This window comes from Polyodon spathula, chromosome 11, assembly GCF_017654505.1.
Source record: "Polyodon spathula isolate WHYD16114869_AA chromosome 11, ASM1765450v1, whole genome shotgun sequence".
Taxonomy (NCBI): Eukaryota; Metazoa; Chordata; class Actinopteri; order Acipenseriformes; family Polyodontidae; genus Polyodon; species Polyodon spathula.
Window position 1 is genome coordinate 16,212,032 of NC_054544.1, and position 23,119 is coordinate 16,235,150.

At 35.6% G+C, this 23,119-nt stretch overlaps 3 protein-coding genes across 3 annotated transcripts; 2 read left to right on the forward strand and 1 right to left on the reverse strand.

Annotated features, from left to right (window-relative positions):
* The first annotated feature begins 288 nt into the window (after positions 1–288).
* On the forward strand, positions 289–16,546 carry ankar (ankyrin and armadillo repeat containing). The gene is made up of 23 exons (XM_041262780.1): positions 289–908; positions 1,247–1,684; positions 2,972–3,135; positions 3,761–3,876; positions 3,975–4,155; positions 4,269–4,491; positions 4,778–4,813; positions 5,031–5,232; positions 5,781–5,989; positions 7,218–7,322; positions 7,774–8,018; positions 8,616–8,784; positions 9,115–9,356; positions 9,492–9,645; positions 10,845–11,006; positions 11,640–11,746; positions 12,002–12,124; positions 12,357–12,515; positions 13,080–13,197; positions 15,601–15,710; positions 15,871–16,067; positions 16,179–16,225; positions 16,342–16,546. The coding sequence occupies exons 1-23, from the start codon at positions 293–295 to the stop codon at positions 16,530–16,532; spliced, it is 4,314 nt and encodes a 1,437-aa protein (XP_041118714.1). The 5' UTR covers positions 289–292; the 3' UTR covers positions 16,533–16,546.
* Positions 16,547–17,071: 525 nt separating this feature from the next.
* On the reverse strand, positions 17,072–21,008 carry osgepl1 (O-sialoglycoprotein endopeptidase-like 1). The gene is made up of 7 exons (XM_041262779.1): positions 20,455–21,008; positions 19,623–20,010; positions 19,012–19,216; positions 18,695–18,843; positions 18,290–18,420; positions 18,104–18,175; positions 17,072–17,162 (listed from the first exon to the last, which is right to left on the reverse strand). Exons 1-7 carry the CDS (start codon positions 20,712–20,714, stop codon positions 17,078–17,080), a joined length of 1,290 nt encoding a protein of 429 aa, XP_041118713.1. The 5' UTR covers positions 20,715–21,008; the 3' UTR covers positions 17,072–17,077.
* A 250-nt stretch (positions 21,009–21,258) lies between these two features.
* On the forward strand, positions 21,259–23,079 carry adat3 (adenosine deaminase tRNA specific 3). The gene is made up of 2 exons (XM_041264853.1): positions 21,259–21,332; positions 21,831–23,079. Exon 2 carries the CDS (start codon positions 21,842–21,844, stop codon positions 22,907–22,909), a length of 1,068 nt encoding a protein of 355 aa, XP_041120787.1. The 5' UTR covers positions 21,259–21,332; positions 21,831–21,841; the 3' UTR covers positions 22,910–23,079.
* Positions 23,080–23,119: the final 40 nt, after the last annotated feature.

A 23,119-nucleotide genomic window follows, 5' to 3' on the forward strand; every position in this document is an offset into this window, starting at 1 on the left:
TAATATTTCATTTTTTTATGAAAGAACATTTAACAGCACAATACATATCACTGTCCTGTTTACTCTATTGTGTTGTATACACAATGTCTCAGCAAGTGTCTATATTTGAGTATTTAACCAGTAGAAACTGCTGCAATAGAAGCGTGTAATTAAAGGTTGCCACAACAAAAAGACACTCCTGAGACTGATTTCAGCTGTACAACCAACCAATCATTCAAAATAATTCATATTACTATATGTTTGACAGCCAGTTTTTTTTTTTTTTTTTAATTATTATTCTAGGACTCCTAGCATGGCAAAATCTACAACTTCTAGTACCTCCTCCAAACCCCTTAACCCTGGAGCTGGTGAAGATGATGATGAAGCTTATGTTGCCTCCCTAGCTGCCCAGAGAAATGCAAATGCTTTTTTTGAGAAGTTTAACCGCACTGAAATGCAGGAAGTGCTCAGTCTTATATCATGCAACTGGTTGCTTTCCAGTGAAGACTTTCGCCTGCCAGTAGAAGCACCTTTTGGAATCATAAACCAGGTGAAAAACTTCAGCTACTCAAACACAGTCATCCTTGTGCCAGTGGATGCACAGGTGTCTTTGGACTATAAAGAAATCCACCAGATTGTAAAGGAACTGGTGATTGGAATTTACTGCTTTAATCAAATGCCATCATTACGACTGGAATCTAATTTTGATCAAAGCACCACTTGTCAAATGCCACCAGCTTACTATGACACAAAAGTTGGTCAGATTTTGATCAGCGTGGATTACTTAATGAAAGGCCTTTGGCATGGAGCTTATATTCCGAAAGAGAAAAGGGTCAGGTTTTCCGAACTGTGGCGTTCTAGCATGGATGTCGATGCCAGTGGAATTCCACAAACAAGGAAAAACTTATATCCAGAATTCCTTGCAGCAGGTGAGAAAATAAAACTGTATTTATATGAACTACGAGATTGCATATGTATAGTAAATATACAATTGGGATCCCCATAGTAGCACTCAGGCACAATTAATGCTTGTTGGTCACCTATCCCACTGTTCAAGGGTAGGATATTAGATCAAGTACCAGCACTGATAGTTTCAAGCTTTCCATATTTTTAAATATAAAGTGTTTTGGGCATGTTGTTTTATTCACTGTTGCTTTCCTGATAACATAAGTTTGAATTGCAATTGGTGTTATCTGAAAACAGTGGGTGAATAAAACAACACATCATCTGCAATTCCTTTGATTTGTGTTTGATTTATCTCTGGCAGGTCTAGTAGATATTTCAGATGATCCGGCCTTTCATAATATGTATAGTGAAGACATCAACACAGATCCAACCTATGAGCCCAACAGCCCTGAAGAAGTGAAGATTTTTATGCAATATTGTGACCATTTCTTACTGCAACTCACCTCTTACCTCACGACTGTGAAACAGCATAATAATCTGTTTATGTATGAGGGAACTTATAACATTGCTAACACGGTGAGGCTCATAGAAGACAAAATTAACCCTGTGATCTATCAGAGATTACAGCAGAGACTAAAACTTCAAGAAAAACTTGTGACAAAGTACCTGCAGAAGAAGCCAGAAGTCCGCAAAAACATGGCTTATGTTCAGTTAATAAGCTTTCTCATACCTCTTCTTATTGGGCTAAAAAAGAAGATGAAGATTCCAGATCTATCCAGACTCCTCCCTTCATTTTCTGGTAAGTAATGCTAGTTTCTCCAACACTACAGGCATTTTTAAAACCTTTACTTTTCTACTTTTCCCTTCTATTACTACAGTACTCTTGTTTGTTTGTTTTTAATTTTGTAAAACTGACATATAATTAAAGACTGGAGTAAATAAGAAAATATGGGCCCTATTCACAAAATGCATACCAGCATTTGTTTTTCAGTTATTATACAGATAAGTTGAAGCTTTCACAGTTTTTCACAGTAAAACCACTTATTTTTTTTCTTTAAACAAAAACAAGGTTATAGTTCCCAGGAGTTTTTTGAACCTCAGTACTAACAAAGCAAATTACCTCATATGCAGAGTTACTAATAAAGTAACCCTTATGTTTCCACCCAATTTTGAATTTGAATGTCACTTCATTGCTGCAACCCACTTACCGATCAGACTGAAGATCAACGTAAACCTATGTCTTACTATGTAGCCTATTGCCTTATATCACCTGCCAGAACTTACCAACAGATTTCATAAATCTTCTAGACCCTGGAGGCAAGTTCCCAGCCTGGGAAGTCTGCCTGGTCTCATTGGGTGCCTGATCAGTAAGGGTCACAGGGTCAAAATGAGGTGAACTATTCCCTGCCAGAATACAAATGCCAATGCAGGCTTAATATGGGCCCCCAGCCAGTAAAGAATGTACTATTTACAACCAGTTAAATAATCACACTGTAGGTAACTTGGTGATTAGCACAGCAACTTTATTACATGTTTTGTTTGTTTGTGCCAATATATATATAAGTATATATTGTCCTAGCAACACAGAACTGAAAGTGGATACACTGATGCAGCACGACTGTCAGAGCCTGCCTAACAGCATATTTACATTACATCATCCTTAAACCAAACAAACCTTACGGTGTCTACACTTGGAAGTGCATTTACTGGCTGTGTTTTTCCAGTCTTAGCTGCATTTCTGTAACTGCTAGCTTTTAATAAGGAAATAAGCCAAATACTAATACAATAAACATACTAAAAATCACAGTTATGTACAACAGGCACTATGAAGCAAATAAAATACCCAAAGAAATGTAATACTTCTCATTCAAGTACACATTTTCACAATGTCTCAGCCTAGTTCTTCTTGAATTTAGGTTCAAATTACAAAGTACCAGTACAGTGTGTTAAACAGGAAAGGGCTTTTCATCTAAAAAATGTGAATTGTAGGGACATGGAGATTAAACTAAAGGGCCCATTGACTGAGAAATAGAGTGAAGCTAATACTGCTATTCCCTGTATGCCTGTGTTTTTACGTTTTTTACAGATGATAAACTGAAGACTGAACGAGAACTGCCTCCGCTTTATCATGGTCCAGATTTTACATGTAAACATTTCCAATACGAGCTAAATAAGTACTTCCACCTTCACGGTGGCATTGAGTTTGATATAGGAACACCATTACTGGGGGATGTTTCTGACGAAATAAAGGTATGAAAACTTCTTATAAAAAATGACAACTGTGAAAACTATATACAAAACATGCATTGTACAAAGCATTTTGAAAAATTAAAAGAAATGATTGTCTTTATTGTACATCGTTACCACCTTTGAACACTGTAAAAGTGGCTTTGTTTCAAGCACCTAGTCTGATCCAGTACAAAAACATGTATTCATACACAAAAATAATATTAATGTTTCTCCACACCAGTAAGGCTCAGTTTTAATGTTTAAAGTAACAGTTGTCTTTTTTGGTTTCTATAAACATGTTCTAACTCCAAGCTTTTGAAACCACAGGAGGTTTATAATAGTGTTTGTGGAGGTGTTTAGATCCAGCACTGTTTAGAGATCATTGAATAGATCATGCAGTATTTATTTTCACCGCCATTTGTATATTATATATGGCTGCTTGTTTTTCACTGGATGCTCTCTGTTGACAATTATCTAGAATAAAAACAAATCCATTATCTATTACTACATTATTAATCTATTTGAAAAAAATCAAAGAATTATGTCAAAGAAAAGTTTTTTATTTTTTGCAAATAAAAGCCACTTGATACTTCTAATGGCTATTAAGTAATAGCTATTACATTTCTCTTGCAAACTGTCTAACTAGTCAGCCTTTGAAGATCTACAGTGCCTTGCAGCGTCTCATTTAAATCAGTTGCGGGAACAGGACACATCATACAGAGAAAACTACTCCATACCAGTTGTGCAGTTTGAAGGGAGAAGGTAAGTGCTGTATTATTTCAAAAATAGGGCAGTATAATATTGAAGGTACACTTTGCACATTATACATGGTATAACTCCAAATGTACTCTTTGTTACAGCTATTATGTGATTTCTGTAGAGCTTGAAACCTTCTATCAACAGTTTAACAAGACACAGTGGTGGGGAGCCATGGTGGTTCTCATCAAAACACTGAAGATTAAAAGACTACCATTAAATGATATTCAATTGCATGAACAATTCAAAAAAACATTTGGTTACAAAAAGGCCCTAAAATGTAAGGTACTGTATTCTGATTTTGTATTTTCTTCTATATTTACCTTGTAGTATGTGAAATTCATCCTTGTTTTTTATTATGTTCTGATCTGTGATGCAAACCTTTCCTGTTCATTTAGAATTTATCATATGGCCTAAAAAGTGCTGCAGAGAGAGGACTTGCTGCCATATTCCACACATTGTCCCGCAAGAACTCTCCCTCTCGCCTGGGCTTTTTCGATGAATATGGTTACTCTCTCATCCACTATGCAGCCATACATAACCAGGTGCCCATTATCAGCCAGCTGGCAGTGGCAGGCTTGCACCTCAACCAGAGACGCAGTGATAAATACATCAGTCCAGGTTTTTCCTTTTATTCAGTTTTAGCATACGTAAAGTGAAGTGCTATACTGACAACCAAGTACAGTACTCTTTTGCTATTTTGCTTAACTTACACATATTTATTTTTAGAATGGACAGTGAATAAGTGAAAGGTGTTTACACAGTAAAGATGGTCCAATTGTCAAATAACAAGTGAGCTCTGTATAGGTATCCATGTTAATATGAGGCCTGCTTATTATTAAACAAAATTAAAAACATTTTAATTCCTTGTATGAAAAAATGTGTTGTTTTCTTCTATTTTGTTTAGATCATCTGGGAGAACCGGCTTTAAAAACAAAATTTGGTAAGTTGTTTTAAAACCGCATGAAAGCATGTATATTTTAATTAGACTCGTCTCCAAAAAATACAAAAGTATTGTAGCTAATAGCTCATTTTTACCAGTCACTCTGCTCTCTAATGGTGTTTTACAAGCATAAACTGTAGATGAGTCAGTGTTATATTGTGGTACTGTATTTAGCTGATAGAGAAGCTTACCTGATTATTGTTTGTGATTGTTCAAGGGGCCACTGCACTGCATCTGGCAGCTCAGTATGGCTCTTTGGAAGCGTTACACTGCCTACTAGCCCTTCAGGTGGACTACAAAATGGTGGATAGACGAGGATGGACTGCTATTCATTTTGCTGCCTTCTATGGCAATGTCCTGTGTATCCAGGCTTTGTACAGAAAGGACCCAACTCTGTTAGAAATGGAAAGTATTGCTGAGTAAGTTACTATTCAACTCATGTGCAAACAAATGTGGATACTTATCATATTTATGTTGTTTCCAAAATGTTTAGAAACCCATAAATATAGGTAATACGTAAATATCCTGTCAGATATCCCAGCCAGAATTACTCTTGGCGCCATACAATTTTTCTTCTTCTTCTTCTTCTTCTTTCTTCTTCTTCTTCTTCTTCTTCCTCATTATGATGATGATGATGATGATGAGTAAGATTAGAGTATTTTGTTAGAATTGTATGGATATACTGTAGTGGAGGCATCTGTCTGTTTGTACACTACATACCTTGTAAAGAACCGTTTTTACAATTGTGGTGAATCTTGATTCAGACATTGATTTTGCATGAGCATTGATGCAACAAAGCTATTTAACTTGAGCAGATTTTTTAATTTAGCATAATTAAGTGAAATAGTAAATATCCATAACCAATATGCAAGAAAATATGTTGTAGCGGTCCAAATGATATTGTGCAGTTGTATACAGCAACAGCAGCAGGTGTATAAAGTCCATTTATTTCTTTCTGCTTTGTTAGATCTCGCTGTACACCACTATTACTGGCTGCCATGTCTGGGTCTCTTGATGCTCTCAAGTATCTATTGTCAATTGGTGCTGACTGGAAGAAAACCGACAGTAAGGGAAACAATGTGGTTCAGTTGGCGGTGCTGTATTTTCACACTGAGATGCTGAAGCACCTGATTGAGCTTGATCTGGAAGAGCTGCCAGTTTGGAAACTTCTTGTAGGTATGCACTCATTTTAGATCAGGGGTATTGAGATAGGCGGAAAATCCAAGTAATTCCCTGTAACTCACTTTTTATTGATAGGTATTAAATGAAATCGATGCAAGCTTTTTTAAAAAGTATCATTGTGACGGTTTCGTTAACTGACACAAAACATGTTGAGAAACTAGCAAATGCACTGATTTATCATGTACACATGATATTTCCTTAGCGCTACCTTAAGAGCTTATCAAGCTGAATAAACTGTCCGCTGCTGAGTTTATTAGGAGATGCATTTATTTGTGGAGTTTAATCAGGTTAAATCTTGCCCTGAACTACAATCCCATAATTCACTGCCAAGAGGAAGATTTCTATGAGAAAATCAGGAAGTGAAATAAAAGTGAAAACAAAATGGTTTTATATCAAACAATAAAAGAAAGGTCGATAATCGCAGATAAAATATGGTAAATGAGATAATACGTTGTTTTGTGTTGTGTAATTAAAATGTTCTGAATAGGTTTTGTTCTATTTAATACCTAACAATTTATTAGATTTGAGCATCCTCTAGTGGTAGAAATGATAATATTAAAGATATAATGTCTGTACAGATCAACTCAGATTTTTTTATGGTGATTTGGATAGCCCAATTGGAAATGCTAAAACATATATTACACTTGTAACTATACTTAAAAATGTTCATACATAAGAGAACCGCTTATCCCAATGTGGTGAAATTTACTATTACGTGAGATTAAGACCCTGTAAAGGATTAAGCTCTTAATGATAATGGATTGATGAGATTAAGAGTTTTCAGAATATGGGGATATAAGGAGGTGCTTGTCATCTGCTTTTTATGTACATATATATGTCACAATTACATTTTGCACATAGACCAATCCAACTGAGATAAAACTTACAGTATACAGTATACTTATACTTTATATTGAGACTGTGTTTTTTTGTCTGTATGTCACACTTACATATTATATTGAGACTGTGTTTTTTGTCTGTATGTCACACTTACATTCTATATTGAGACTGTTTTTTGTCTGATTGTCACACTTACATTTTATATTGAGACTGTTTCTTCATCTGTATGTCACACTTATATTTTTAAATCTACAGTACATCATGACATACTTGTTTACTTTCATACATTTGTATTTACAACCAAGGCAGGGAATCTATGTAACTAACTTACTAGTTATATGTCTAACCCTAATAGTGATTTTTTTTTTCTGATTATTATTAGAGATGCTCCGGTGTGAAGATGAAACTAGGAAAGAAATGTCAGTGAGGTGCTTAGAAGTTCTCTGTGTGGCTGCAGAAACCCACTGGAAAGACATTATTGCTGCAGGTGATAGATTTGAAAGTTCTATGTGGCTGAGGGGGGTTAATGAACTGGCCTTTTAGCTTTGGAGACCAATAACAATTCATAGTAGTACTGAATCACTTTTTTTCAAGTCTTTCATTTAATGGTGCTTATTACATCAGGTTTGGTTTGGTTTTCTCAGTTAACTTGGCCTATACAAAGCGTGATTTTATTTAAATTCTTAGATCTAAGGATTTGGAAAAAGCAGGTACAGTAGCCATGTATACTATTAGTGATGTCAACTAATGTAAATATTAAATAAATGTTCCAAATATATAATCTAAACTGCATGCATGCATACACTATAAGCTTAAAACAACACAATTAATACATCCATTTATCACTCACCCACAGCTCTTTAATTCCCCACATGCTATTCTGTCAGTGTATGACTTACTCGTCTCATGTATCAGATTTTTTCCATTCTGTGTTGCAGGTGGAATCCCATCCCTGGTTGATTTACTACATAGCCAGCGGGAGAACCTGCAGTGTGTTGCTGCTGCTGTGCTTTGTAATATTTCAAATCAAGTGCCTGTTTCCCTTGCTGTAGTGGAATGCAGAGCTATTCCTGTGCTTATCCAGCTGCTCCAGACACAGTGTCCTGAACTTCAGTCCCGCTGCTCTGTCATCCTGGCTGATCTTGCACACATCAATGACAACCAGACCCTCGTTGCTAAATTAGTAAGATGTGCAAGATCATATATATATATATATATATATATATATATATATATATATATATATATATATATATATATATATATGAATGAACTCAGATCAAGATTATCTTAGCAATTATTTAAAAAAATAAAAAATACTACTACCTATACTGCTACTGCTATCACAACTAATAATGATAATGTGATTTCTTATATTCTTTTAATTCTGCTTGAGACTCTATAATACATCTTAGTAATGTCTGGTTAAATGTTTATAAACAACAAAGAACACATTTATTACTTGGTACTAAAGAAAAATCAGTATGGAAATTGTAAGCTATTTTATTCTGCTAGGGTATATGCATTATACAGCCATAAGTTTAAAGTGTTCAGTCCCACTGCAAAGAAAAATGTTCAACTCTTTTAAAACTTTGCAAAACAACATAATATTTATTAAACTAGTAAGAAACAAACTTAGGTAGACACCAGAGTACCTTTGAATTAACCTTATGGGCCGTTCCTCTCTATTTAACATTTTTATTTATTTTCTTTTCCTTTCACAAAACTGCAAATTTCACTGAAGATCTGATAAAACCTAACTTTTTTGTTCTTCTTTTAGGGTCTTATACCCCCTCTGGTGAAGCTTTTGCATTCAGACATTGAAGATGTGTTACTTAATGTAGTTAACTGTATCCGGGTCATGTGTATCAACAATCCAGCCAATCAAAGCACAGTTACACAAGAGGGCGGGATTACACCATTGGTGGAATTTTTGATGCTCAGATCAGGTAATAAAATACTGTTTTAATATGTTATGTGTCTGGAGATCTGTTGTTTCCCATAATATATCTGTTGTCTCCCAGTTGAAAACTTTATGACAAAGACATTCTGTGATCACACATGAAAATTACATGTCTCGATTTCCTAAGGAAAAAAATACAAGACAAAACAGCAAGGTCTTTGTCACAAGAAAGGATGATAATGTTGCTAGATGTAAGCCATTTGATGTTAAAGCGTAGGTTAGCATTACTTTATTTGTTGTAGCAATTATGTATCTATAATAAAGTCAATTATTTTTTAACAGGATTTGTTTTCTTCATCTCTCTTTGAAATTATAGAAGTTCTGCAGGAAGCAGCTTCAACTGCTCTGGCAGAGTTAGCACGGGGCCACCGACAAAACCAGGATGCTATTGCGTCTGAGGGAGCTGTCACCCCACTAGTTAAAATCATTGGTGGGAGAAAAATTGATGTACAGGTGAAGGCAGCTATGGCATTGGAAGCTCTAGCTGACCATAATGCAGCTATACAGACTGCATTTTTGGAAAAGTCAGTCACAAAGCATCTTCTTCGACTTTTAAAGGTACAGTATAGTTTTAAAGCCTAACAGACAGACGTATTTTTACTTGTTATGTGCTCTCATTTTCCAGTTATAAGGTGACTACCAGTGGAAAGAAATTAATCATTTTAGTTTGTACTTCTTTGCTTGGCTGTTTAGGTGTTTCAGTTGGAAGTGAGAGAACAAGGTGCAGTGGCTTTGTGGGCACTTGCTGGACAGACACTAAAGCAGCAGAAAATGATGGCTGATGAGATTGGTCACAACTTTATCATAGACTTTGTTTTGTCCTCTTCAGACAAAATGCAGTATGTTGGTAAGTTATGCTTTCTCATTTATATCACATGAGTCTGTCTTGTAAAACATGAAATCATCCCTATGCCAATTCTAACACACACACACACACACACATATATATATATATATATATATATATATATATATATATATATATATATATATATATATATATATATATATATATATTATACAGTGCGCCCTCTATATAACGCTGTAGTCAGGAGCCATAGTTAAGAGACCATGCTGTCTCTGTTCTGCCTTATAACGAGAATACTAGTATTAGTGTAATGGCATTATGGGCCATGACCATACCACCTTATAAAGGGCCGCCTTGTAAAGGGAGAGCACTGTATATAAAAGGGTCTAAACCAGTGGTGCACAACTCGGTCCTGGAGGGCCGGTGTCCCTGCAGGTTTTTATTCCAACTGCACTCTAAAGTACTTTATTGGACCTTATTAGAAGCCTAATTGGTCCAGTTAACTCATTTAGGGTATGGTTAGAACAAAAACCAGAGGGGCACTGGCCCTCCATGACCTGAGTTGTGCACCACTGGTCTAAGCGATAAGGTGTCTTTATTAATCACTTTGTATAAGAGAGGGATTCTTCATGATTCACAGATCATTATATTAATCCTTTTAATTTTGTTTTTTCACTGAGTAACCTATGGCAAAATTGAACTGCATCCCACAAACCTTTTTTGTCCATCCCTATCTGGCACTAGAGAGATTACAGGCCACAGTATGCATAACACCTCTTACAGGGGCTACATGACCACTATGCCAAAAGTTATGTTGTAACTCATTGGTTGTTTCATTAAGATGTAATTTATAGCACAGTGGAAAAGGGCACTCTCTGAGGAGTAAAACCTCTTGGGCAGCAATGATCTGGCAGACTCATTATGTCTGAAGCCATGCAGTCTGGAATGCTGGTCTCCATCGGGACCAACCCAAATACCTTCCTTTGTATGCAAGACATACGATTTGGCAACAAATGCACTCTTGTTATGTTGGGTTATAAAATCCTAACAAATGCCAGCTTGGTCTGTTGCTCTGTGTCTGGAACAAGTATCTTGGAGCACAGCTGAGATCAGTTTAGACCAGTCAACAGCTGTCTCTCGAATCAACAGTCCCTGACAGGGAATTCTTTTAGGACAAAATATGCTAGAAAAGTTTGATTCCTGGTTAATGAGCCTATGATAAACTTGTTTGTTCTTAGGCTGCCAGGCAGTGATTGCCCTAAGTCGGGACAGTAAAGTTCACCAGGATCAGATCTGTCAGAACAGTGGAGTTGGACCATTAATCAGGCTGCTGCGGAACTCCAGGACGACAGAGCGCACCCTTTTGAGTGTCATCAAGGCCCTGGGGACCATGTGTATCGGTGTGTGCTCGGCCTGGTATTACTCAAAAAACTCAATATACAATGTTGGTGGATTAATAGTAGCCTTTTTATTGGTAACACTTCACAGTAGGTGGCAATTTGTATGAATAATAATGGACTATAAAAAGAGCTGGCTATACACCATTTTTATGGTGTTTGTTTTCCTTGCTTGATGAATAATAAGTTGCTATGGAATTCCATGGTCTTTGATTTTCTAATTTAACCTTTCAACCTGTGTCCTTTCAACTTCACCTGTTTTACTTCTTAATGTACTCTTTGACTTACTGGAAAAAAATAAACCAAAGACCATGATAAGTCAGGATTCAACTGAAGCAATGAATTTAGCTGAAAGCTACGTAGACACAATTGTAGGGGAAAACGACACTCAACTCTCACAGCAATCACTTACAAAATTAGAAGGTATGTGACCATTAATGTTTCTGGGTTTATTTTATATACTAATTTTCAGCAGATTAGGGTTTTTAGATCTGCAATTGGAGGGTTTACTAAGTTGTAAACTAATAAGAGACTAGTATTATTTTAACTGAGCTAAAAAAAAAAAAAAAAACATTGCAGGAGGTTTTTTTTTTTTTTTTTTTTCACTAACAAAAAAGTCCTTTTGTGGTTTTACAGGGGTAGCACATACAAACAATCCTTTCAGCCAGAAAAGCATTGCAGAGGAGCTTGCCTTTCCTATTCTGGTTGAACTACTCAAACATCACAAGTCTCCTCGGGTCAAGGTAGGTATATGGAGTAGAACAAGAACAGTAATTTTGTCTGTGTTTCAGTAGCACACAACAATTACTTTTTGTCTTGTTATGTTTTACAAAATTTGAACATATCTAATTGAATGGAAACTATAGTACAGTTTCGTATTTCACAGACATATACTTCACAAAACAATAAATTGGAGTTGCTCCTGTGGATTAGATAATAATACTCTGAGTCAGTGACAAATGAACTGTATATAGTGGGGTTTTTTTTTATTCATTCAGGTGGCAGTTGCAGAAGCTCTGGCTTGCATAGTGTTGAGAAACACAGAGCTGCAAACGGTCCTCATGGACACAGAAGGGTTCAGTTACACTGATGTGTTGGAGCTTCTTCAAGCACAAGACAAAGTAATCAAAATATTATTATTTGATCAGAATCAGTAGATTAATCAAATAAAAGTTACTCCTCCTGTAAAGTTTGTAATGAACTATTTCAATCACATTGTCATAGCTCTTCTAACTAAATAAATGAATAAATAGAATAAACATTTTACTGACAATATCAGTGTCCAGATCCATGTGTTAGTAATGTGTGTAAAAACAAAGTATGTTACCAATGAAATGTTTCTTTTCTGTGTAGGATATCTGCTTGCTAGCCGGATATGCTTTGTCACTCTTAGCATATAACAACACAATGCAACAGTTTATGATATTACAGAATGGCGGTATTCCAATATCTATCTATGAGCCATTTTTTCAATCTGGAAATGAGATTAATATGGCAAAGGCTGCATTTCAGGTAATCTAGATGATGTTTGTTTGTGTGCGTTAAAAACACTATTTTAAATGAGAAGAGAGAGAGAGAGAGAGAGAGAGAGAGAGAGAGAGAGAGAGAGAGAGAGAGAGAGAGAGAGAAACGGGATGTAACTATTTTCCTGTAACTCACTGATGAGGCCCATCTATTATTTTTTATAATACATGAATACCCTTAAGATGCTAATATTAAAGACAAGTTTTAATTTCGTTTACCTTGTTTTAATATCTTTTTTTTAAAACATATTCTCAATGTGTTGATCATTAATGAACATTTCTGTACTGTGGGTGTTGTCGAGTGTTTGAAAACGAGACATTTTGTGTTTAAGTTGGAAGTGATGGTCTCGAGGAGTCGAATGGGTCAAAGTTCAAGTATATTTTCCTCTTGAGGAATTATCACTTTTTGACGTCATGTATTTTGGTATTATGCCTTTTTTTTTTTTTTTTTTAGAATGACTCAGAATGCAAATATAGCCTTCATCCATATTTGTTAATTGCTGATCAAATGATTTGCTCTTTTTCCTAAAATGTATTTTTTTTTTTTTTTCAGATTGTCATACTAGCAAAAGTAATAGTGGATGTAGACCAAGTTACTTTGTCTGCAAGAGGGATCACCATTTTAGTTCAACTCCTTAAATCACAAAGCTCCAAAACAGTCATTCTTACAGGTAACAGAAAAGAATCCTCAGTTTCCGAACATTAAATAACATTGATATTGTATAACCATACTTACACCCTATACAGAACAGACAGACATTCACATTTACGGTTATTCCCATTACCTGTGTGTATGTGTGTGTGTGTGTATATATATATATATATATATATATATATATATATATATATATATATATATATATATATATATATAATTTCTTTGTAAGAAATTATTATACATGGCATTATTGAATCTTTAGATACTGCTCAAAAATATGTGTGATATTATTCCATGCTGGGGATCCATATACCCAAGGGAGATGTAGTAGAGGTGGGCAGATATACATCACACTATATAGTATACCGTATTTTGTATTAGAGCAGTGTTACATAATGTTTTGAATGTTTTAAAACAACAACACACTGTGCAATTAAATAAGGGTAAATATGATTGATTGTTATAGTAATTACAGTGTGTTGTGTGTGTATATATATATATATATATATATATATATATATATATATATATATATATACTAAACTGAAAATAAAAGTATTTTTTAGTCTTTTAAACTTTTTGTATACATTTTTAAAATGTGTGTGTGTATATATATACACACACACAGTATTGTGCAAAAGTTTTAGGCAGGTGTGAAAAAATGCTGTAAAGTAAGAATGCTTTCAAAAATAGACATGTTAATAGATTATATTTATCAATTAACTGAATGCAAAGTGAGTGAACAGAAGAAAAATCTACATCAAATCCATATGTGGTGTGACCACCCTTTGCCTTCAAAACAGCATCAATTCTTCTAGGTACACTTGCACAAAGTCAGGGAATTTGTAGGCATATAGTCAGGTGTATGATTAAACAATTATACCAAACAGGTGCTAATGATCATCAATTCAATATGTAGATTGAAACACAATCATTAACTGAAACAGAAACAGTTGTGTAGGAGGAATAAAACTGGGTGAGGAACAGCCAAACTCAGCTAACAATGTGAGGTTGCTGAAGACAGTTTACTGTCAAAAGTCATACACGATGGCAAGACTAAGCACAGCAACCAGACACAAGGTAGTTATACTGCATCAGCAAGGTCTCTCCCAGGCAGAAATTTCAAGGCAGACAGGGGTTTTCAGCATTGCTGTCCAAGCTCTTTTGAAACGGGCAATGTTGAGGACCGTAGACGCAGTGGTCGGCCAAGGAAACTTACTGCAGCAGATGAAAGACACATCATGCTTACTTCCCTTCGCAATCGGAAGATGTCCAGCAGTGCCATCAGCTCAGAATTGGCAGAAAACAGTGGGACCCTGGTACACAGCTGGAGAGCGGTACACGAATGAGTGTCTGCAGGCAACAGTGAAGCATGGTGGAGGTTCCTTGCAAGTTTGGGGCTGCATTTCTGCAAATGGAGTTGGGGATTTGGTCAGAATTAATGGTCTCCTCAATACTGAGAAGTACAGGCAGATACTTATCCATCATGCAATACCATCAGGGAGGCATCTGATTGGCCCCAAATTTATTCTGCAGCATGACAACAACCCCAAACATACAGCGAAAGTCATTAAGAACTGTCTTCGACGTAAAGAAGAACAAGGAGTCCTGGAAGTGATGGTATGGCCCCCACAGAGCCCTGATCTCAACATCATCAAGTCTGTCTGGGATTACATGAAGAGAGAGAAGCAACTGAGGCTGCCTAAATCCACAAAAGAACTGTGGTTAGTTCTCCAAGATGTTTGGGCCAACCTACCTGCCGAGTTCCTTCAAAAACTGTGTGCAAGTGTACCTAGAAGAATTGATGCTGTTTTGGAGGCAAAGGGTGGTCACACCAAATATGGATCTGATGTAGATTTTTCCTCTGTTCACTCACTTTGCATTTTGTTAATTGATAAATATAAACTATTAACATGTCTATTTTTGAAAGCATTCTTACTTTACAGCATTTTTTCACACCTGCCTAAAACTTTTACACAGTACTATATATATATATATATATATATATATATATATATATATATATATCGAATATATATATATATATTATAATATATATATAATTTTGTTATGTTTAATATTATAGAAACACTATAGTAAGCGATATATACTGATATCATTCGCTATATAGCGAATGATGTAACGATCTACTGTTCCTTTCTATTTAAACCTTCAGGCATCATGGCATCTAGTCTATTTATCCATTTATTTTCTTTTATTCTTCTATACTGTACATTATCTAATTTTATTTTTTCTAAAGTCACAAACTTTAGGTCATCCATGGTGTGTCTGTTCCTTGTAAAGTGTAACTACATAATTATAATCAATCACTGATGTTTATTGACAAAAACTGCAATGTGACTTAATCACCATTAAAGCTTTAAAATATACAATTTTATTTTTCATTTTACTACAGGGCGGCTGCTAGCCAGTTTGTCTCACACAAGAGCAGGTATCCCTGATGCTATTGTAACAATGGGAGCTGTGGAGCACCTTTGTGCTAATTTATACTCCAAGTCAGAAGAGGTAAAAGTATTACAGTGCTTTCATGACTTTTTATATGTAAAGTAATTGACTATTTAATTAATTTAGTGTATTCTAAAACAATTAATGAAAACACACTAAGTTAAATATCTGATCAAGAACAGTAGTTTCTATACTAATACATTGTTGTGTGTGTGTTTAGGTTCGAGTAGCCACTGCTGTTGCTCTGGGCTATCTTACTTTCAACCGGCCTGCTCATCGCCTCCTAATGGTACAGTGCCGGAACAGACCTGGACTATACAACCTGTTAACAAAAAATCTAAGTAATGATGCAAAGATCTCCAAGATCTTTACAGCTGAATTCAAGAGGCAAAAGCTGGTGGGCCTGCCTTCCCAAAGGTACTGTACATGCCATAATAACTGATTCACAGGTATGTGTTGTTTATACTGTAATTATTACAATGTTCTCACATCAATGAATTCAACTAGTCATTCTTTTCTCTATTGCAGCTTGGTGGTAAATGGTGGCCCACACGTGATGCCCCAGAATAAAAAAGGTAAATGTATAATAAGTGCAGTATATACTTCAATTCCCAGTCACAATTACTAGTTTCTAACTGAATTCATATTTACTACAAGTATATTGGGAGAATGTTATTTTGTTTGTCAACAGACAGACCAAAAACTACAAGCACCACAAGGGATCAGGATGAACTTCAAACAGACCAGCACCTTCGGTCAAAGTCCGCTCCAGTCTTAATGGCTCAAAGATGTAAAACTGCAGACTCAAGAATGAGAACTGCAGCATCTTCCAGGAATAACCTGGAGTCCATACATCCTGCCAAGAGCAAAATATTAGATTAAGGGCCCAATTAAATTAGCTTTTATAGGGTAATTATAACTACTTTTATACAATACAGAGCAGAAGTTGAACATCATTTACCTGGATTGAATTAACACTATTAGTCTCTTTCTTTGATCAAAATAAATATTGTACTACATTTGCTGCTTTTAGTACATTTTTTTTTTTATCTACAAAAGTGAATACATTTATTTTGTATCTTCTTTTGAACATAATAAACACTACATGAGAGCACAGGTATAATAGTGTATATTTGCTTTAGTTTTACTTCCATTGCCTTGTGTATAAGAGTTGGGTATTAGTGGATGAGTTATACAATGATTAAAACCTTTGGACAAAAGAAACCAGAGAATTTGTATACATTATTTTAACAAAAGGAAGAAGATATTTTAGTGTAATAGGTTTCCCTCATATGGTTGGATTTATTATATGTTATTGATGGACAAACATAAGAAACAGAACAACAAAAATAATCATACCTATTTTCATATACTTTTTAATTCAGAGGTAAAACTAAAAAAATTTGTGCACAAAGGACATAAAAATATTATTCTCTAATCTTCATTTTAAGATACGGCAACTTGATAGCGGCCTCCTTCACTTGTCCTGAAATATCAGCTCCAAAAGCAGCTCTATAGTATTGAAAAATAAGTGAAATCAACAGTTATTCTTGCAATCTAAATAAAAAAAAACAATATAAAAAAATAAGATAATAATCTAAATAAATGTTCAGCATTAGGAAAGAGCAGTCATGTTCTGTAAAGGGCAATCTACTTCAGCATTCTTGTAAAGGCTGGATCATATTTCTGTATTGCGACCAGCTGTTAATTTATGCCGGATCCCAGATCTGACACCTTTTTTTTTGACAGACGAGAATTATAAAGTTTGCAGATAATGAACCGTATGGGGGGGGGGAAAATAATGTTGTCGCAAAAAAGAACTCTATGTATAAGACATACAATAAAAAAAATCCTGTCCCATAAATTAAATGACAAATGTCTTCTGTAATGCTATATTTAGGATGTGACATCTATGACTCTTAAGAAAATTATAGAACAGCCAAAACTGCAAAACACCAAAAAACTACCATGTTGCCCCTGTTCATCAGATTAGTCGACTTGCCACTGGTACTGTTCAAACCTGAAGATTATGTTAAAAAATGCCTAGGCAAAGGTCGACATGCAGCTGGCAACACCAACAACAATAAGGCATGAAACCAATAAGCTGATGACAAATTGAAGCATACATGAATGCTACTTCAAATAAAGGTTAGTGCATTGGGTCTAGAAACAAAAATGCTATCCCTCTTCCTTAATTACAATATCTGTTATCTTTTTCTAAACAAAATAACCCTTGATTGCGATCATTAGGAGACGGTCATATCTGACATAACCAGTTGGAGCTCACAAAAAAATTGCACAATTGAAGTATGAATCAGAGCATGAACAAGATTACATCTTATATCATTGCAGTACATAACTCAAAACATGATTTTAAAAATGAAATAGAAATACAGTCCTACATTTTAATTTACAATTTCAGACTATAGGCTACTTAAGTCTTCAGAACCTACTTTGGCTCATAGCAAATGCCTTCAGGATTATGCAGGATTCCGATTCCTTCTTTAAGTTTTTCAATTCCATTCCTAAAAAAATAAAACAACATTTTTTATATAATGCCATAACAATAAGTGCAAGCTCTAGAAGTTCTTAAAATGTTTGAAGTATGTCTGGCTGTGTTTGCAACAAGAGTGTCTCACCATGCAATCATAACACCATTATCTGTACATAACTTTGGTGGAGGGCAGAGCAAGGCCATGCCAGTTGCATCAGTCACAATTTGGACAGTTCTTCTAATATACCGATTGCTAGCAACTCCTCCGGATACCACCTGCAATGAGAAATGGTTTGTTTTCTCAAATTAATCACCAGCTTGCCAAAAATGTCTTCAATTCTATTTTATTTTATGAAAAGCTTTAAAGCAGCTGTAGTGTTTACATGTAATTAAATGTCTAAGTGCCTCTTTAATGCTTTTAAAGCATGCATAACTCTATTGTGCATCTAGAATTTAATGACTGATGTTTGCATATTTACTCTATCATATTCACACATATTAGGACCAATGATATTTAAAATAAGTTGAAATACATTTGTTAATCACTTACCAGAGCTGCATTACTTTGAGGCAATAACCCCTTCATTTTACAGAAGAGAATGGCACGATGGGTACGCTTTGCAATGTGGGATGCAACAGTGTGCTGTACAGCTGCAGCAATGTCATTGACACAAGATAGAATCTGACATTTTTGTATATCTAAAATAAAGATACAGATTTTTAACAAACTATCACCAAGACTGCTATAAACATATTGCACCCCTATAGTAAACAACATCTCAGAAAGGCTATTTACAGTATGCATTATTTCAAGCTGGGTTTTCTACATAAGAAAATCATGCTCAGAGTAAACCAATGGAATCTTACCTTCTTCCTTTTCTTTTTTTGTAATTATCTGAGTAACTTGATTTCGGAGGCCAGCAAAGGAAAAATTGCAATCAAAGTGTTGTGCCATTGGTGATTTTAAATAAAATTTCTTTCTGTCACCTTGTTTTGCCAAATGCTCAATAGCCTGCCCACCACTCATTGTAGTACACTCTGGGTGTTCAATGAGGGACAGTCTTCGTGCTACCTGTCAATACATAACATTTGTGTTATAAAATAGCATATTAATCTAAGTTTGCACAATACCAGGAAGTATGATCTGATAATGTAACTGATCCAGAGAAGTAACACGTTTATCCCTGTGCTCCATTTTGTAGGACTAGTTTGTTAGTAAAGAAAGCATTATACCATCATTATGCTGCTGATAAAGGCAAGGATGAAACAACAACTTCAGAAGGTTTTAGAATCAGTGCGCTTTAATTAGATGTACTGAACTACTACAAAAAAGTGGATGCATTTCCTACCTTTGTTTTTTTTTCTTCTTTTCAAAATGTCTTTGTATCCACTAGTGTGGTAGAAGGTCATGAAATCTATGGGAAGAATTAACCGTCCAAGAACGTGTTTAAAGTGTATCATTGGTCCATCATACTCACCTTATCTAAAATATCACCTGGCGCTTCATCCAAGGACTGTCCTAGAAGGAGGAAGTCTGAGATTCCATTTGCCACTGCTATTAAACAATGACCACCAGAAACCAAGAGAACTAAGAAGGGGAACTGGACAGGGTGGATCATTCTGACTGTCAATGCATGGGCCTCCATGTGATGGATAGGGATGAATGGCTTGTTATATTGCTTTAGGAGTTTTAGGGTGTACTCTAGTCCCACACCTAGGCTCAGTGCAAGACCAGGCTTTATGGTAGTTGCTATGGCTGATAGTTCACTGGGAGAAATTCTACTCATGTCAAGAGCTTCTTGTACCACTCTGTGGATATTCTCTTTGTGTAGTCTTTGGGCCACTGGGGGAATGATCCCACCCGTTCTACAACAACAACAACAAAAATGCTCTGGTTACAAACATATTTTTTGTATGTTTTTATGTGTATTCTGTTGAGATTACAGTGGAAAGTTTCCATACGGCAAAGTTTAAATGTGGAAAAAAAAATAAACATGTCAAATACGTTATTAAGAAATGAAACAACCGCCGTTCTAAAGACAAAGAAAAACAAGTGTAGCCTAATTTTACAATGCATTATACGCCTATATCATGTTTGCTATAATGCTTTACTAAACCTATTTAAGTTAATGCCTGTGCTTCACTATGCTTTTCTTTGCTGTACTTTTGCAGTGGTATATAGTCAACTTTAAGGGGTGCTTTGAAATAATGTATTAGCTTCAGTAGTTTGTGTGTGTTTTCTAAAAATGCCACATCACACATATTACAGGGATTACCCATATAGATTCTATCTACAGTAAATTCACCTACTTCAAGTGCACTTCTTTTTGGGAATGCAGAGATTCCCCGAGGATTCTTCCTGCTTCATCTATCACGGCGGCTCCAGTGTCATCACAACTCGTTTCAATTCCTAAAACAATTCTGGGTTGCAGCGCAGTTTGACTAGTACAAGCAGCTCTGTACCTGCCCAAGCATTTCAGATTCCAGTAACAGCGGTCAGAGTTGAGTACAATCTTTCCGACACTCTGATTGCAAGCACGACGAATTGAAGATAGAAATGACGATGACATTGTGTTACGCCTGTTAAACGATGTCTATTTTCTCTTTATACAGTTTACACTTACTGTACACAAAATGTATGTTATACTGTATTTATATTCATACAACTTGTTTGGCCATAGTTGCTCTTGTATTCGATTTAGAATGCCACTACATGTGCAATACAACGTCGATATTGCATTTTAAAAAGTGCTTCATAATCTGCTATCATCAATTATTTTATTCTAATAATTAAATGTACTTGACTTCTTTGAATTCTGTGTCAGACAGCAGTACGGCAAGCAAATGTTTTTCGGCGTTGTCTAGTCACGGTACGCCACGTAAACACTAACTAAATGAAACACAGAAGTACATTTGAGTTCCTACTATGCTATGCTTTCGGCAGTGTGTTTTTTACACTGCTTAGTTTAATCAAACTAACTGCTGAATAACACATCCGTAATCAGTTTTCCACTTTACTCGTTAAATTGTGCAAATAATCTTAAGAGTCTTAAGAGTATAAAATAACTGTAGGTTTCAGAAATTGTTTCAGTGGGGAAGATTTACACATGTGCACCATTTTGCAAATGTGGTCGACTGAGCGCCACTAGCTCGGTGGATTTTAGCGTATTTTTTTAAAGGGTCTGAAGGTAAGAGTAAAATATACATTTTGAGCACGTGTTTAAACTTGACTTAGTTGCAGTTACATTATCAAAATGAAATGTTAAAAATGTTATGTTTGTGTTTTTTTCCCCCCCAAAAAATGTTAGCAGTATAAAAAACACACACACACACACACACACACACATATATATATATATATATATATATATATATATATATATATATATATATATATATATATATGTTTATAGACCATAACCTCTTATTGCTACAGAACAATGCCTATTTAAAGTGTATACACAGCATTTTGCAGAACCAGACGACCACACTATTGTGCGGAGGAGCAGTCTTGCTGTACGGGGTTGAAATTTGTTGTACAAGTTGGTGAAATTGGCATTGTCCAAATTACACAAAGGTCTGTGTTGTTATGTAACAAATTGTCTTGCATTAGTGTGATTTAACTACAATATAGATATTTGTTACTATCTGTTTATTAAATAAATGCATATTTGACCTATTTTTAGAGATAACAGGAATGGAACCACAGTGCAAACGCAGAAAAACTGAAAAAAGTGACCCGTTTCTTTGGGAAGTTTTACCAGTGCTTTCAGAAGAGCTGTCTCAAGGTATTGAGTTTCTACAAGCCTACGCAGCCCCTATTATCAATAAGAAGGACACATCTCACCTTGTTAAGCAGCTGGCAGCTATTTATCCATTAGAAGGACTTCAACACATCAAGAGGGTGCGGGCATGCAGGGATAAACATAGTCCACATCCTTTAGAAATTATAGTATGTTTAGCAAGTGACTTAAATAGCAAAGTAGAAGGTGGCACTGTTCCATCCATCACTGCTTTATTTCATAATAGCAAAAGTGTCTGCAGTGGTCTCGGTGAACCTTTCTTGGTGAAGATTCCTGCCTTTCCTCCATTAACTAGGCTGCAGTTTGAGGAAGCCAGTAGACATTGGCCCACATCCTTCCATGAGGATAAGCAGGTTACAGTGGCCCTGAAAGGAGAATTGTTTTCTAAAGATGAAAAAGCCAAGATGCAGACATACATGGAGCAGGCAATCGCAGCAGCTAAAGCAGGGAAAGAAGGTGGTATGGCAAGCGTAGGTGCACTGGTTGTTCACCCGGACACTGACACAGTCCTTGCTGTGGCCCATGACTGCAGAAACAGCCCAAACCCCTTACTCCATGCTGTTATGGTTTGCATTGACCTCATAGCCCATAGCCAAGGAGGAGGTGCTTATAATTACAAAAAATACCCAGCATGTTATTTTGTGCCAACTGATGCTTCACATTACCTAGCTAATGATAACTCTCTGCCTTCTGTAGACCTTAGTAGTTTAGAACAAGCACCTGAGAGTGGCTTGCCATATATTTGCACTGGTTATGATTTGTATGTAACAAGAGAACCATGTGTTATGTGTGCAATGGCACTAGTTCACTCCAGAATACGCAGAGTCTTCTTTGGAGTAATGTCGTCTGATGGAGCTTTGGGAACCAAATACAAAATCCACACCAAAAAAGATCTGAATCATCGTTTTGAAGTGTTTAAAGGGGTTATGGAACAGGATTGTCAAAAGCTCTCACAATTGTAACTGTAAAATGGTTTCGTGCACAGTGGTGGGCTAACTGAAAACAATACCTTGTCGCAAAAAATGTTTTGTGCAGGTTTTAAAATGTATTTTTTTATGTACATCTTAGTTGTAACTTTTTTATTCAATAGCTTTCAGTTTGATGCATAATGTGATGGACCAATACCATGCTGTTTTACAAATAAATGTTTGTTGTTTACGAAGAAATCGTTT